Raw genomic sequence first — 15,602 nt, 5'->3', positions numbered from 1 at the left:
TGGTATTATTTAAAAAGGGGGAATGGATTAAATAATTTTTTAAACCATGAAGAAATAAAATATAGCATTTATATATAAATTTTTTTCTATGATAAAACGGGTGGAAAAAAAATATGTAACAAATATCTGCTGAACAATAGTAATTTTTTTTATCATTAAATCAAGGGACACCCGACAAAGAAATGCGCATTGATCTAGTATATGTAATATTACACAGAATATTGCGCATAACAATTAATATAATTCATTTTAACAAGAAAAGAATCTTGTATCAAATCTAAAAATCTAATAAAATAAAAACTTCCAAATATCAATCAATGTTACGCAAATTGCTATTGTATGCATATGAATCCTATTTGTGGATTGGTGGATTGATGGATGCTAAAATTATTCTATAATATTAAATTATTTTATATGATTTTATTTCACCGAATATTTATATTTTTGTATTTAGTTCTTAGCATATTTCATATAATTAATAAATCTTCAGCATTTATTTATTAACTTTTATTTTAAAATAAATGTAAGAATCTTTTCAGTTTATCCGAGTCCCGTGATATAATATGCAGATCAAATCGTGATATTTCCTTTTTCGCGTTTTAACAAACTAAGGTAAAGAGATGCCATATGTTTGTTCCAAACATTTAAAAGAATTTTACAAAAAAAGTATAATAACAATATGATCATTTGAGGCGTATTTCAATAAAACTTTTTAAGGTAATAAAATTCTGTAAAAAGAATAGTCAAAAAAATTATGTTTATTATAAAAATATGTTGGTCTATTTTAAATATTTTTTTTAAAAACAAATTATTAAAAATTAATAATTAATTTAAGTTGGTACAAACATTATGTGTGAAACATAATAAAAATAAACAAACAATATGTTTTATATGTTTCAAACGAGTCATACGACTTAAAAAAATTTCTACCCCGAATTTTGTTACAAAAATTTATGAGAACACTTGAAATCTTTAATTGGTTAATCAGTTTTATTTTTGTTTCTAACAGGTTTTTACTAAATAAAAGTTGTTCAAACTTTTATGAATATTAACATTTTAGTATTAGTAGTATTAGTTATCTTGCCATCGTCAAATACATTTGGCTCAAATGATCCATCTTATCAAATTTGACCAATGTGTCCAATTTAAGTAGCAAGACAATTTAGGTATTTTATTCAGAATTCTTATTTTTATAAAATTGTAATCATACATTTTTGAAATTTTCTTTTTTTATTTTATCTGGGGCTAAATAAAAAATGATAAATGATTTACGTAATCATATCAACTATACAACTTCGGAATTATAATTTTTTTTTTTCAGATAAAAATAAAATAATAAATATTTATTATTTAATATCATTGGAATTCGCACGGAAATTACTAAATTTAAAATCAAGTATAATGGACACGTACTTTTTCACTGAAACTTCTCAATAACCAATCGATACAATAATGACTAATTACCATGTTATCTCAAAAATTGAAAAGTCATATAAATAGATACATTCTTTATAATAAAATTTATATTTACAGTATTGTAAAGCATGACTTGGAGTGTTCGGTGTAACAATTTACTTTCATATTTCACATAATATTGAATAATTGGTAATTTAATATTCTTTTGTTAATATAAATTATTGTAATTTTAATAACCATACTTACAGAAAAACCTGTTAAGGTACTAACAATACAAAAATATTACTAATAGTAGTTTTAAATTTGAGTTTATATTTTTATATAAAATACTTTTCATAAAAAAATATATAAAATTCTGCTAAAATCTATCTGTTAATTCAAATTATATTATTTTTAATGAAAAAATTTTTAATGAAAATTTCTAAAATAATGCAATATTTTAATATTAAATAATACAAATTAAAAATGCAAATTGAATTACCATAAAGTTCCAAAAGTAAGTATCCTTTAAAAGTAAGCCTTTATCAGAATTATAGCAAAAAATAGAGGACTTTATAGTAATATATAAAAATAAATACTATTCATTTAGTTATATCAAATAGGATTTCACACACCGACTATGATCACGTGGTCGTGAATTTTTTATGGCGATGCTGGGACGAACTTGTATTTTGCCCACGCAACTTGCGCCTGTCAACCTGACGGCAAGTTGTGTCTGGAAGTGCAAGGGGAGATTATCATGCCTGTCAACTTGACGGTGACCTCCTCTTTGCAGTCGCCTACCACATTCATGCCTGCCAGCTTGACGGTGATGTGGTAGAGGTACGTACAGAACGACCTCATGCCTGTCAACCTGACGGTGAACGTTCTGCACGTAAAGGTAGGCCACCGTGTCCCGCGCCTGTCAACTTGACGGCGGAGCGGTGGATGTTTCTTTATTATAGTTGGTAATTTAATAAATACGTTTTATCCTTTGACGAGAACAAACTCAACAAAAATAACAAATACATAAGCTATCGATCAACGCTTATATAAGATGAAAGCTAATTCTTCGGAATGAGCATTTTCTCGTTGCGCTCTAGCAACGTCAGCACCACCAATTGAGACATGTTTGCTTCGAACTTGCTCAAGTGTCTTGTAATCATGTTCTTCGGTAGCGTGACGCTTTTCACGTTCTAATATCGAATCCCAAAATGAAACGATTTCCTTGGACTAACATGTGTATTATCATATCAACAAAGGATTTTTGATTCTCTTTCACATCTACAAAAATTCTCCACAATTACCGTCTATAAAAATGTTTTTAATTGAGTGAATGTATGATGCTATCAATGAGGGAAGGAGTACACGGATCCTAGGCCATTTAATGCAGCATCAAGTTATTTTTTTGCTCTCTCACGTTTACGAAAAATATCTATAGCTAATTTGTTTCTATGGATAAATTCAGGAGATTAGCAACTGAGGTAAAAAAAATATTTCCGATTCATACTTACCATTATTATTAATTTTCGCAACATTACATTCCGCCTGAAATTTATTACTTAATGCATTACAATAAAGGTAATTCGATTTTTTTATTGCCAGTACGATACTGCGCCAAAGTTTATTGAGGAGCGTGATTTATGTGAATAATTTCACTGCGCCTATTGTACGCGTGATGATTGTCAAAATTTTCTCGGCGAAGATCAAAACGCCGATATATAACAAGAAGAGTTATACGTCCGTTTTATTTTGGAACATCTAATAGAAGCGGAAATCGATTAGCATCGTGATGACATGTTTCAAGAAGCTAGTCGAACAATAAACTAACTTACTTTATTATGACTTTGTGGAAAATGCAAGTTCGTTTGATTGTTAATATCAATGATTTTAATAATGGTAAGCTTGATTGATTTGAATTTTTTTTTGCTTGATTTTTATTTTACTTGCATGAGGCAGATAAAAGGATTCACTAGCCGGGACATCACCTTTTTATACAATTTGCAGGATCGATTTTGGAATATGCTTTTGGGGAAAATTACGTTAATATGAACGCATCCCGTAAATCTGATCAACGGCTTCTCCTTAATTTAATAAAAAAAAATCAACGCTATTCATAATCCATATGTAAAGATCATCAAGGGGCTATACATAATTTTGAGAATGTGCGAGAAAGTTTGAGAATGCGCAATTACTTGTTCCTGTAATAATTACTATAATATTACTGCGTATTTATTTATCAAACTACAATATACTTGATTGAAAAAATAATAGTACACACTTTGCTTCACACAATCTCGTCACTCATTCCATGCGAAAAAATTATAAAATGTTTGGTAAATTTGCACCATTGCTTTACTGATCAAATTACTTGAGGACATTCACATCGCTTATAAACTTCCGCCACCTTCTTACACCTTTTGCAATACAGATGTGAGTGATGATCGCATTCCTCACAAACCTTACATCCATGCTTCCATCCCCTAAATATATGCCATTTTTCAAAGTAGTTCTGCCTTAGCAAAGCGCCTTCCAGCTCTTTATAAGCTAATACTATCCTGATTGTTTGTTAAGAGATTCGGCATGATATATAAATATTAATATAATAAAAAAAAATTCTCATATGACCAAAATTTCAGCCTTACGTTGCACAGTCCTATTATTTTGGCGTTCTGCATATTTTTTCAGGTGATCGATTTACATGACAGAGTTTTTATGCTATCATCGCGAACTTGAGTTTATTGCTTGAAGTGTTGCAGGTAAGACAATATTCTGTTCCATTCCTATACCATTCGCCATGTAATCCATAGTTCCCATGTTTTCCATCGCAAATAGGACACGGTGAACTCCATGGCTGAGGTGATGCAAAATTATAATTATCAATCCCTCTAAAACTATTTCCGAATTTACCATAGACCTGTTTACTTCACTGTTCAGCTTTGTATGTGCCAATTGTAGTGGAGTGCCCTAGCTAATGAATAGAATCTGATTCCTGTTTTTTTTTCACCTAAGTAGACTTGAGCCATAATACAGAATAATATACTGTCATGTGTGCATTACCATTTGTAACACCAATTACAACATTTATTACATACTGATCTCAGCTAGAAATATGTATAATTTTCGCACATTTATCAAGAAATTTATTAATTTTTTGCCTATGAATATTACAATGTGTAATATTTTTTTATATAAAGAATATGCATTTTAAGAATGTATTAAAAATATATATTACATATCAGTTAGGATTATGCTATTGCTTCTCTGACTTCAAAATTACTTAGTTAATGAACTTGTATTCTCAATGTAACTTACTAACTTTACAGAAAAAATATGATTCTAACTTATTATCAGTTTCCCAACATTGTAATTTTGACAGATTCTGGTGAGGGTAATCTGCAATAATCAGAACGAAATTGACTTGGTAACGTGTTTGAGGTAATTATTTCCAAAACATTGGAAACAGAATCCTTTAAATTACAAAGAGAGTGAGTCAACATCTGCATTGAGATAATAAACAAATATTTTTAAATCCACCAATAATTACTTACTTTGATGGTATAAAGTGCTTCCAATAATGACACTAAACTTATGAATTAGAATTTCTGAGTGGGTATAGCTACATCTGCAACTAAATACATCCTGTATAACCTATTATATTTTAAATCCATTTTATAAATGTGGATTTGTACTCCTATAAATGCAACCAAGTGTTAACAAATGTATAAGAATTTTAAAATTCAAACTAAACATGAGTATTTATTACAAATCCACATTCCAAAATATGCCATCCCTATCCTATTTCCATATTTTTTAATTAGTTCGTCCAAAATACCTGAAAATTCACAAGTTTGATAAGATTCTGACAGGCTAATAAAGATGAATTTTTATATTTTGGTGATTTGACCACACCAAAGAGAATCTTATCATTCGTATTTATTAAGAGTTTAAAGTTAGGCTTTTTACTTTGCAAATTTTCTTTATTAATACAACGTCAGCTTTTTAAGAAAGTGCTCTTGCTATTCGCCCTTTATTTAAGACAAGCATTAAAACCTAATGTATTACTATCTCTTTTATCAGGCAAATTAGCAATGTGATCAACTCTATTTATTTTTGATTCAGCCAATGATCTATTACTAACAGGCTTCATCAGACGAGGTTGTTTCAAATTTACTTGATCGTTAGAAAGGAGTTCATCAATGAGGTTGTTGACTTTTTGTAATTGTTTAGATACCTAATTTTATATTGAAGTGCTAACCTCCTGCATCTGATTGGATGCTAGATTTTATATTAGAATGCTTACCCTTTGCACCTATTTGGTTACCTGTTTAAATGCCAAATTGTGGTAAAAAAATCATATCAAGTGGTGTAATAGATCTGCAATTAATTTTGGCTGACACTATAATGACTATATTATAATTCTGGCCAATGTAATCACCAGATACCAAGCATAAATAAACTAAATAAAAGTCATAGGTAGAGTAGAAATTTAGATAATAGTAATAAGAATTATTAGGTAGATTAACAGTAATGCAGATCTTTATACAACTCCTATTATATGAGTATAAACTGGATATATAATGTTATTTATTACATCATAATTCTTGAATATGATATTTGTAAATTTAATAAAAAAAATTATTTACTAGAAGTTAATAAAACAATAAAATATGCTTTATTGATAAAAAATGATAAGTTCATTTGATTTTTACTTTGAAATTTATGTCTGCTTATTTATTAATAAAATAAAATGCATAAACCATAAAATAAATGTAATAAATAACACCTAAATAAATATAAAAATGCATGTCTTCTATATCTTCTGATAGATATAATAAAGCAAATACAATAAATAACACTTAAATAATATAAAAATGCGTCTTTCTTAATTCTCCTAATAGATATAATAAAACAAATATGATAAATATATAATCTAAATAAATATATAAACAAACGCGTTCGGCGTTCTTTCAAAAGATTTAAAAAATGTATAATGCACTTAATATTGTTACAAAGTATAATTATAACTCCACAAATAGGTAAAATAATTCAATAAAAATAATTATTTAAGCAACTTTATTTAGCCTTCAAAGAATGACTAAAGTACCAAAATTACGCCTTAATCTTTATATAAAAAAAATAAACAAAAAAAATAAAAACAGCTAATATAATAGTTAAAAATAAACTAACAATAAATTTTATACTTAAATAATTATTTAATTCGTGATCCGCCAGTGAACCATAAAATTTGACTATTAAAAGGCGGTGATAAATTCATATATATTTTTATCAATAATTTAGAATCTGCGATTCCAGAGAAAAAATATGGGATAACTCGCCTTCTATTAGTCATAGAGACATAAAATCATTACTATTAGATGCGTCTCAATAAGACGAATCTGATAAACCAAATTTTATTTTCCTATGACCACTAGATGATGAGTTATCTTTAAAATTTTAAAATACTAAATTTTTCTTTTTTTCAAATTCAAATTTTCAGCTCTTATGAAAGTGTCTTTTGGTGCTTAAAATTTTTACCGGTCTTTTATTATTAAGATAGCCAAATGGCATATTTTTATGCCTATAATATTAGTTTTCATATAATATTTTAGTAATTTGTACCTTGCATTGGCGGAACTGTAGATTTCGCGCTATTAGTAAATATATATACTATAACTTTTGCTGGAATTTAATAGCCAAGTTTTATGGTTCACTGGCAGATCACGAATTAAATATAAACTTTTTGTCTGACATTAAAGAAAAAAAGAGAAAAAATAAGAAAGAATTACGAAAGTTACAAAATCAACTGTTGTTAAACGTAAATAAATCAATGAAGCTAATGTAACATAAAATCATGTGGGGTAGAAAAGTGACGGTGATACTGGAGAAGATCTGGCTTCAGAACACCTTAACACTTGTATTCGTATTCTGAAATTTTTTAGTATAATAAAAAATTCATTTACTTTTACACATGTTTTTTAAACTTATGTGGATGTGTGATATGCATTAAAATAATAAAAAAGGTATATACCTTCAGGAAAAACAGAATACAGTATCTCTGTTCTATAAATCAAAATTTTGTAAATATAGTGAAAGAGTAAAGAAATAACTTTGACGCTAAGATTCACATTAAATGACTTGGTCTCCTTTTCTTAAAATCTTGTCATATATTTAACTGCTATTATATTAATTTTCTACTTTGCTAAAAACTAAGCATGCAATCAATAAATACAATTTCTCCCATAAGCACATGCTAAATAAGAGCAATTGAGCACGTAATACATATTCTTGTCAACTGATCATGAACTAACAACTCTCAAAAGAGCTGAAGAGGTAATTGCAGTTTTTCAGAATGATCGGTCAGTGAACCATTTTCTATATAACAAGTCACAACAGGTACCCTCTTTAAAAATAACTGCAGTTTTTGACCAACCTTGTCCATGTCCTGCCATATAAGGTAAAGTAATTTTTCTTGAAAAGAACAAAACAAAATACAATTAGCAAGTGGTTTGTGAATTATGATTTGCTTAAAAAATCAAATGCTTACGAAAAACTAAAAAGAACTTGCTATAAAATAATGGAATGCACTCACAATATAATTCTTGACAACCAAGTGTGAGCCATAACTCTGAGAGCTGTGAGATAATCGCAGTTCCTCTAAACGTTCAGTAGTTATATTGTCTTCTATAAAAAGATCTGGTTATAAATAGACCTTTTGATGAAGAATAATCGCAGTTTTGCCAATCTGCACCAGAACACATCTCACAGGAGTTATCAACACGTTGAATAAAAAAAGAAACCATTTTCTTAAATTTGTGACCTATTGAGTTAAAATCATATTATCACACCTAATTATCACATAGGCAAAAACTGAGTTACGAGTCATATTACCAAGAGTGCTCATATTATCATATATAGAACATATAGAACATGTTCACTTTTACCCAACTTCAGACTTAATAGACTCAATGATGGCCCAAATTTTCTTACAAGAATGTGATTTTTTTTATTAATATTGCAAATTTAATGCCAATAGCATTTTTTAAAAGGTTCAATTGCACGTTAAAGAAAATAGCTATTTCAAAATGGTATGCCGTCTTTAGTGTGATCCTTAAAATTTATAGTGATGATTTCAAGTTGGTTAATATTATAAAAACTACAAAGATAATGGATATAAGCAGACTATTAAAGATTATTTTAAGTCAACACCTGCTTCTATTCTTGACAATGAAAAGGTTTGCCAAAAAATATTTGTGTTATATTGTATCTGAGCTTTGCATATCCTAAGATTCTTTTACATTTTACCAGAAATGTATTGATAAAGAACTAACCAAGAAAACAGGAAAGGTGATTCAAAATTACATCTAGTATGTAAATGACTTAGAAATAAGAAAAAAAGTGTAGTATTTAGATTATATGTATATATGGTAATTAGATAATAATGTGATAATAAAAATATATTAGCATAAAAAAAATATGAATATTAAAAAAGAACTTATAGACATAACTAGAATAAAAAAAGAGATATAAGAAAATAATAAAAAGTGTTAAATTATATATGGTATTTAAATAACAATATTTAGATTATATGTGGTAATTAGATCACATTATTTAGATTATATGTACAGTTAAACCTTGCCTTTGATATAGTGAATTTTTCAGACAACTATAATAAATTTCCCTTCACTATAACGAATTAACCAATCAAATCTCTTAAAATCTTCACTATAACCTTATAGCGAAGTTAAGATCGAATTACTAAGTTCGTTATAATAAGAGTTGACTGTAGTATTCAGATTATATGTAATATTTACTAGATTATATGTGTTATTCAGATTATATATGATATTTAGATTATATGTGGTATTCAGATAGGACCCCGGATATCTAATATAAAGGTCATAATGGACTTTTGGCCAAAAACACCCCTTTTTGCTAAAACTCAAAAAATCGTTTTTTGTAAATATCTCAGCATCCAGTAATTCAATTTTAATGAACTTTTTTTTATTTTGTAGCCCTCATTTAGCTCTACAATTTAAAAAATAGTTCATCAAAATTGGACTACTGGATGCCAAGATATTTACAAAAAACGATTTTTTGAGCCCCTGAAAAATGGGCCAATCTGCCGAAAGTGTGACTTATGACCTGTTTTGGAGATATCCGGGGTCCTTTTTTTTCTTTATAGACAAGTATGTATTTCTTAAATATAATTCAAATTTAAAGCTAAATATATATAAATACATTAGTTGGTTATATTTACTTAAAGTTTGGTACCTTTTTTAAAGAAATAAAAAAATGTTTTATATGTGATAAAGTTTTTGTATGACATTCACAGATTCCTGTATAACAATTGCAATTTCTGTTTGATATGGGCAGAAACTGTCATCCAGATAAATTAAAAAAATATCCAGTTTCTATCTGGATTATTCGACTCAGATAAAAATCTGGATATATCTGGATAGAAACTGAAACCTGGATAAAATTATCAAATTTTTTTTTACTGTAAATCATTTTTAATAAATAAAATTTGTGGCATTCATTTAATTTAATATATGGAATTTGATTAATTTAATATGTAACATTTATTTAATTAAATTCATTGCAATTATTTAATTCAATATGTGGTATTATTTAATTAAATTAGTGTTTTTTACTTAAGTATGTGGCTTTTATTCGATTAAATTCATGATTTATTTAATTAAATTTGTGCCTTTAACTTGTGGCTTTATTGAACTAAATTTGTGGCATTTATTAAATATATGACAATTAAATTTCATGGGATTCTTGTAAAAATTTATTAATCAATTTATAACATTTATCTTTTTATTTATTAATTTTAAATTACAGTTAATCTAGTCTTAAGCCTTAACCAAAATAAATAAATACTGCATAATATTTACTTTATTATATAAATAAATGCTGAACTATATAAATTTAATAATAAATGCCACGAATTTAATATTTTATATTCAAATTATATGACAAATCTTGTGATATAATTTAAAATTTTTTTCTTGTAGTTAATGAATAATTAAAAATAATAAAAAATATATTATTATATCTTTAAAGTAAAATCTAGCCTTTATAAAATATGAATTTACCAAATTGAATTATTGAATCATACATAGTATTTAACTTATTTATTTAAAAATATATGAAATGTTATGAAAATTAATAAGTGATTTAAATTTTTTAAAAAAAAAATTTTGTTTTTTATCCGGATATTTATCCGGGTAAAAACCGTAATTATCCGGATACCTAAAAAAAAAATTTATCCGGAAACGGATCGAAACACTACTTCTAACGTGTATGCATCATTAAATGATATAAAAAGTTCAAAAAAGTAAAATTTACTCTATACTAATGTAGAAATTTGGTGTTAAACCAACTTTTGGTAAGAAAACTCATGTAAAGATCTGTTTTATAATTTTATACTTTTCCCGAATTTTATTAATTAAATTCTCTACTTTTTAGACGGATTGCGAATTAAGTTTTAAAAATATATTATAATACTATTATAATAATAAATTAAATTTAAAAAGTATTTTTAATTTTTTTATCTTTTATATATTATATTTGTATTGCATATATTAAAATATTATGTAAATGTTAATACAGGTTTACTACTAGTCTACTATTTAAAATTAGTAGTATTTTTCATTAGTAAGTTGAATTATATAATAATAATATAACTATTCGCAAATAATCTAAATTTTTAATTAAAATTTAAATATATAATAATATACTGTAAAAAAATCAAGTTGTTTTATCACAGAATATACAGGGATACTAGGAAAAAAATTTGTTAATAAGAAATTTGTGTTTTTTACTTTTTTATTTTGCTTGTATTCTGTATATTTGAAAGTATTTAAAAAGTTTCATTTATATTATTATTAATAATAATCGCTTAATTTCATATATTTCATATACAATACATGTTTATTAGGGTAAGGAAATTGTTAATTGACCAACGTAAATTTTAGTTCACGGATTAGATTAAGGGGTGCATAAAGTAATTGTCCACATGATTATACTGATCTCTGATTTTTCTTATTTTCAAGTTTCTTTAAATCAAAATGAGTAAACAACAAGCAACCTCTCAGGATTTTGCAGCAATACAACATCATTTAGCTCACGATAATCATGCAAACCGAAAAGCGATGCTTGATTTTATTGCTAATGATCCAATTTACATTCCTCGATATAATAATAAACTTGAATTTGAACGAGAACTTGCCTTGCAACGTTTGAAAAAACTTGCTGACAAAGGATTTATATCTGTATTTGACTTTGAAAAAAACCCGCTCAATATTTTTGCTGGTATTTATTTCGTTTAAGAATTTATTAATTAAAGATAATTTAGTACAGAATTTAATAAATTGTTTAATCAGCACATGAGATAGCCGGTATGGTCGATGGATCTATGGGTACAAAGGTATTTTTTTAAAAAAATTTAATCTTAATCATCCTAATTAAAATACTATATAAAATTCAGATGACAGTTCAATGGAACCTTTTTGGTGGATCAGTTATTAAACTTGGAACTGAACGTCACCGAAATCTTCTTCCTGGTGTGGATAACCTGCATGATATAGGATGTTTTGCATTAACTGAACTAGGTTATGGTAATAATGCGGTAGAAATGGAAACTATTGCTATATATGATGATAATAAAAGAGAATTCATCATTAATACTCCAACACCATTGGCTCAAAAATATTGGATCACGAACGTAATATTTATAATTAAAGCTATAAAAATTTGGTTTATAAATATTTAATTATTTAATATCCCTTGAACAAAACTAGTCTGCTGTTCATGCAAAATGGTCTGTTGTTTTTGCTCAAACTATAATTCGTGGTAAGAATGAAGGAATACATGCAATCCTTGTCAGAATTCGTGAAGAGGAGTAAGTTTTTTCAAGTATACTATTTGTATTACCATAATTCCAATTAACTCATTATTTGTTTATAGTATGAAACCTTCAAAAGGGGTCGTTATTGAAGATATGGGTGTCAAATTTGAATGTAATGGGGTAGATAATGGTATGTGATGCATTATATTACTAAATTACATTATATTATATTTAATTAATGTATATTATGTCAATATAGGCAAATTATGGTTCAAGAATGTAAGTTGTCTTACGTCACTTTGCGTGTTTCTTTCGGGGGATTGAACACTATTTCGTCTTATATAATATAGGTACGAGTTCCAGTACAGAATCTTTTGAATCGATTTTCTGATATTGACGAAAATAACAATTTTTCAAGTGTCGTCAAAAATCGTCGGGAGTATGTAATCTTTTAATTATATATACATATTTATATGATCTTATTTGTAATAAGCGATGTTGCTATTTAGTCGATTTTTAAAAGTAGCCGATCAGCTACTTTCTGGTAGATTGGCTATCGCGTCATTAAACTTGGGAGGAACTAAAAGTGTGTGCAATCAAGATACATGTACTTTGTACTGTCATTTATTTACATTGTATAATGTCTAATCAAATTATAGCTTGTATATCCATTGCATTCAGTTATGCAAGCACTCGGTTAGCCGTTGGACCAAATGGAAAGAGGTGCCAATTTTGTTTAAAGTTTGCATCATATGAATAAATTTTTATATTAAAAAATTTTCTGTAATAGCGATACGCCAATTTTAGATTACCAGCTTCAACAACGTGCGTTGCTACCATTATTGGCTACGACTATTGCATTAAATATCGGTTTGAATCATTGTAAAGTTAGGTGGTTAGAACAGGTAAATTAATGAATTGGGCTTATTTTTACGAACTTTATGAACCTTATGGAATTTATATAAAATTTTATTTTATCATTTTACAGACGGATAGAGACGTGCCAGAAGTTGTAAGATTATGTTGCGTAATAAAACCTTTAGTAACCTGGCACTATGAACGCGTTGCTTCTATTTGTAGAGAACGATGTGGTGGTCAAGGATATTTAAGTGTTAACAGATTTGGAAGTTTTATTGGATTCAGTCACGCTGGGATGACGGCTGGTTGCTATTTTTTTTTCCTTTATGTTAAAATTTTATAATTTGAGAAAGAAACTTGTTTAATTTTACTTTTAATTTAGAGGGTGATAACAGCGTACTTATGCAGAAAGGTATATAAAGTATTTATTATGTATATTCAGGCCCACTGTACTTTAAACGGTTCATTTATACTGTAATATGTTCTTTTTTTTAGTTTCCAAGGAATTGTTGGCGGGGGTACAATCTGGCTCTGTTAAATTACCCGTTGTGTCAGATGCCGATAGTGCTCAGTCGTGGGATATCTCTAATTTAGATAATCAGCTTAAATTATTCAGACTCAGAGAACAATTATTGGTTAAAGAGGTAATTATTTATGTAATATAAATATTATTTATAAATTCTTATAATAATCTTACGTTCAATATTACTTACTAGTTGGGAGCAAAAATGAATAAGAAAACATCATCGGGAGTTTCCGTCTTTGAAGCATGGATGAAGCAAGAATCTGATACAATTCAAGCATTAGCTAGAGCGCATGGTGACAGAATAGTTCTTGAACAAGTTGTTGTGTCTATTCAAAAATTAACAGGCGGATCGTCGTAAGTATATCTAAGGTTGAAATGTCTAAAGTCTAAATTGATGATGATGGTGTCTTTTACTAAGAAAAAAAAATTCATCTTTTTAACAGCAAAATACTTGCGGATGTTGCTCGTCTTTATGCTCTTACTCAAATTGATGCAAATCTTTCGTGGTATATTATTAATCGGTTAATTTCTGTACAGACTGCTGCGACTGTACAACCATTAATCCGAGAGATTGTTAAAGACTTAGCTCCATACAACAAGCAACTTATTAATGTTTTAGGAGTTGATCCACGTATTCTCTATGCCCCAATTGCGAATGATTGGGTGAAATATAATGAAACTGATAATCAAGGTAAATAATCATCGCAATAAGAGTCGTTTATATTCTTTGCTCTTTATTAATTTGTCTTCTCCATTATTTTTAGGTGAATTATTAAAGGATCTATCGGTTGGAATGCAAAGCAAATTGTAATTTGTTTCGGAATTTAATTACCTTTATTTTCGGTTATTAATACTGTTATACTATGTAGTTTCTCAAATATAATGTAGACTTTAACGCACAAATTAAATTATTTATTCATATAAACGACTCTTTATTGAGAATTAAATCTTTTATTTTTTTTTATTGTTCTGATTTTGAAAAAGTAATTATATGAATCTATTGCCGTGCTGATCATCATAATACTAAGTACCATGTTTCACATCGAGAAATAATTTTTTTTTGTTAATTTAATAAATGAACCAGTATGAGAAATTTTAAGAATCCTTGAAATTTATTCTGATATTACAGAAATAGAGACAATGTACTGTACACTACAATCACTACATGTTATAAATTCCCCTTTTTTATATATTATTAGTCTTCTTCCCAGTCTGTTCCCGTATACTGGAAGTCCGGTTTCTCTTCATCCTCCCATTTAGTATACTTTTCCTTTTCCCTTTTTCTATAGCTAATTTAATTGATATTTTCCTTGCTTTTCTATAAAGATAATCTTCTTTTTCTTTCACTTTTTCTATTCTTTCATTAAAATTTCTTTTCTTTTCTAGCCAAATATCTTTTAACTGTTGAGATTCTGCCGATTCAATAGAATTTCTTTCCCAAATTAATCTATTTTTTTCCCGTTTGATTTCTCGAGCCTTCCGTATATAAAGCTCCCATCCTTCTTCATTTCAAACTGAGTATCAAGACTCATCATTTCTTGTTCATAATCTTTAATTTCTTCCCTTAAATTTTCTTCTTCCTTGAAACATTCTGCAATTTTTTCTCTGCTTCAAGTACTGCTTTAATTCGAATATTCCTTTCATGAATTCACTCATTTGTTCTTTTCCTAAAAATTCTTCCTTGTTTTCGGTTTGTTCCATACTTAAAATTTATTCAATTTTATTTTCGGATAGATTCGAAATTAGGTTCTTGTTACTTCTTGTATAAAAAATTTATATTTAACCCAGGAATGAAATTTAAAATATAATATTTAATCTCATCTGCATTCGTTGTAGCATATAATCAACAATGATATTTACGAAGAGCAAATTACATAAATATGAATGATTATTAATTCATAAGAATGTTAAGATCCTTCGGAGATAGTATTACAATTAAATTTATTGTATTTAAACGACCGCTATTCA

At 27.5% G+C, this 15,602-nt stretch overlaps 1 protein-coding gene across 1 annotated transcript; it reads left to right on the top strand.

Annotated features, from left to right (window-relative positions):
* Positions 1 to 11,471: 11,471 nt before the first annotated feature.
* OCT59_017988 (uncharacterized protein) lies at positions 11,472 to 14,580 on the top strand (the record flags this gene model as incomplete). Its single annotated transcript, XM_025313613.2, has 16 exons — positions 11,472 to 11,715; positions 11,787 to 11,830; positions 11,891 to 12,127; positions 12,204 to 12,304; positions 12,370 to 12,440; positions 12,510 to 12,529; positions 12,601 to 12,689; positions 12,760 to 12,836; positions 12,910 to 12,973; positions 13,041 to 13,155; positions 13,239 to 13,413; positions 13,491 to 13,520; positions 13,604 to 13,752; positions 13,825 to 13,988; positions 14,078 to 14,325; positions 14,399 to 14,580. The coding sequence occupies 16 exons, from the start codon at positions 11,472 to 11,474 to the stop codon at positions 14,443 to 14,445; spliced, it is 1,875 nt and encodes a 624-aa protein (XP_025186942.1). The 3' UTR covers positions 14,446 to 14,580.
* Between the last annotated feature and the right edge of the window lie 1,022 nt (positions 14,581 to 15,602).

Source organism: Rhizophagus irregularis, chromosome 27 (assembly GCF_026210795.1).
Source record: "Rhizophagus irregularis chromosome 27, complete sequence".
Taxonomy (NCBI): Eukaryota; Fungi; Glomeromycota; class Glomeromycetes; order Glomerales; family Glomeraceae; genus Rhizophagus; species Rhizophagus irregularis.
The sequence above is the reverse complement of the archived record's forward strand: the minus strand, read 5'-3'. Positions and strand labels throughout refer to the sequence as shown.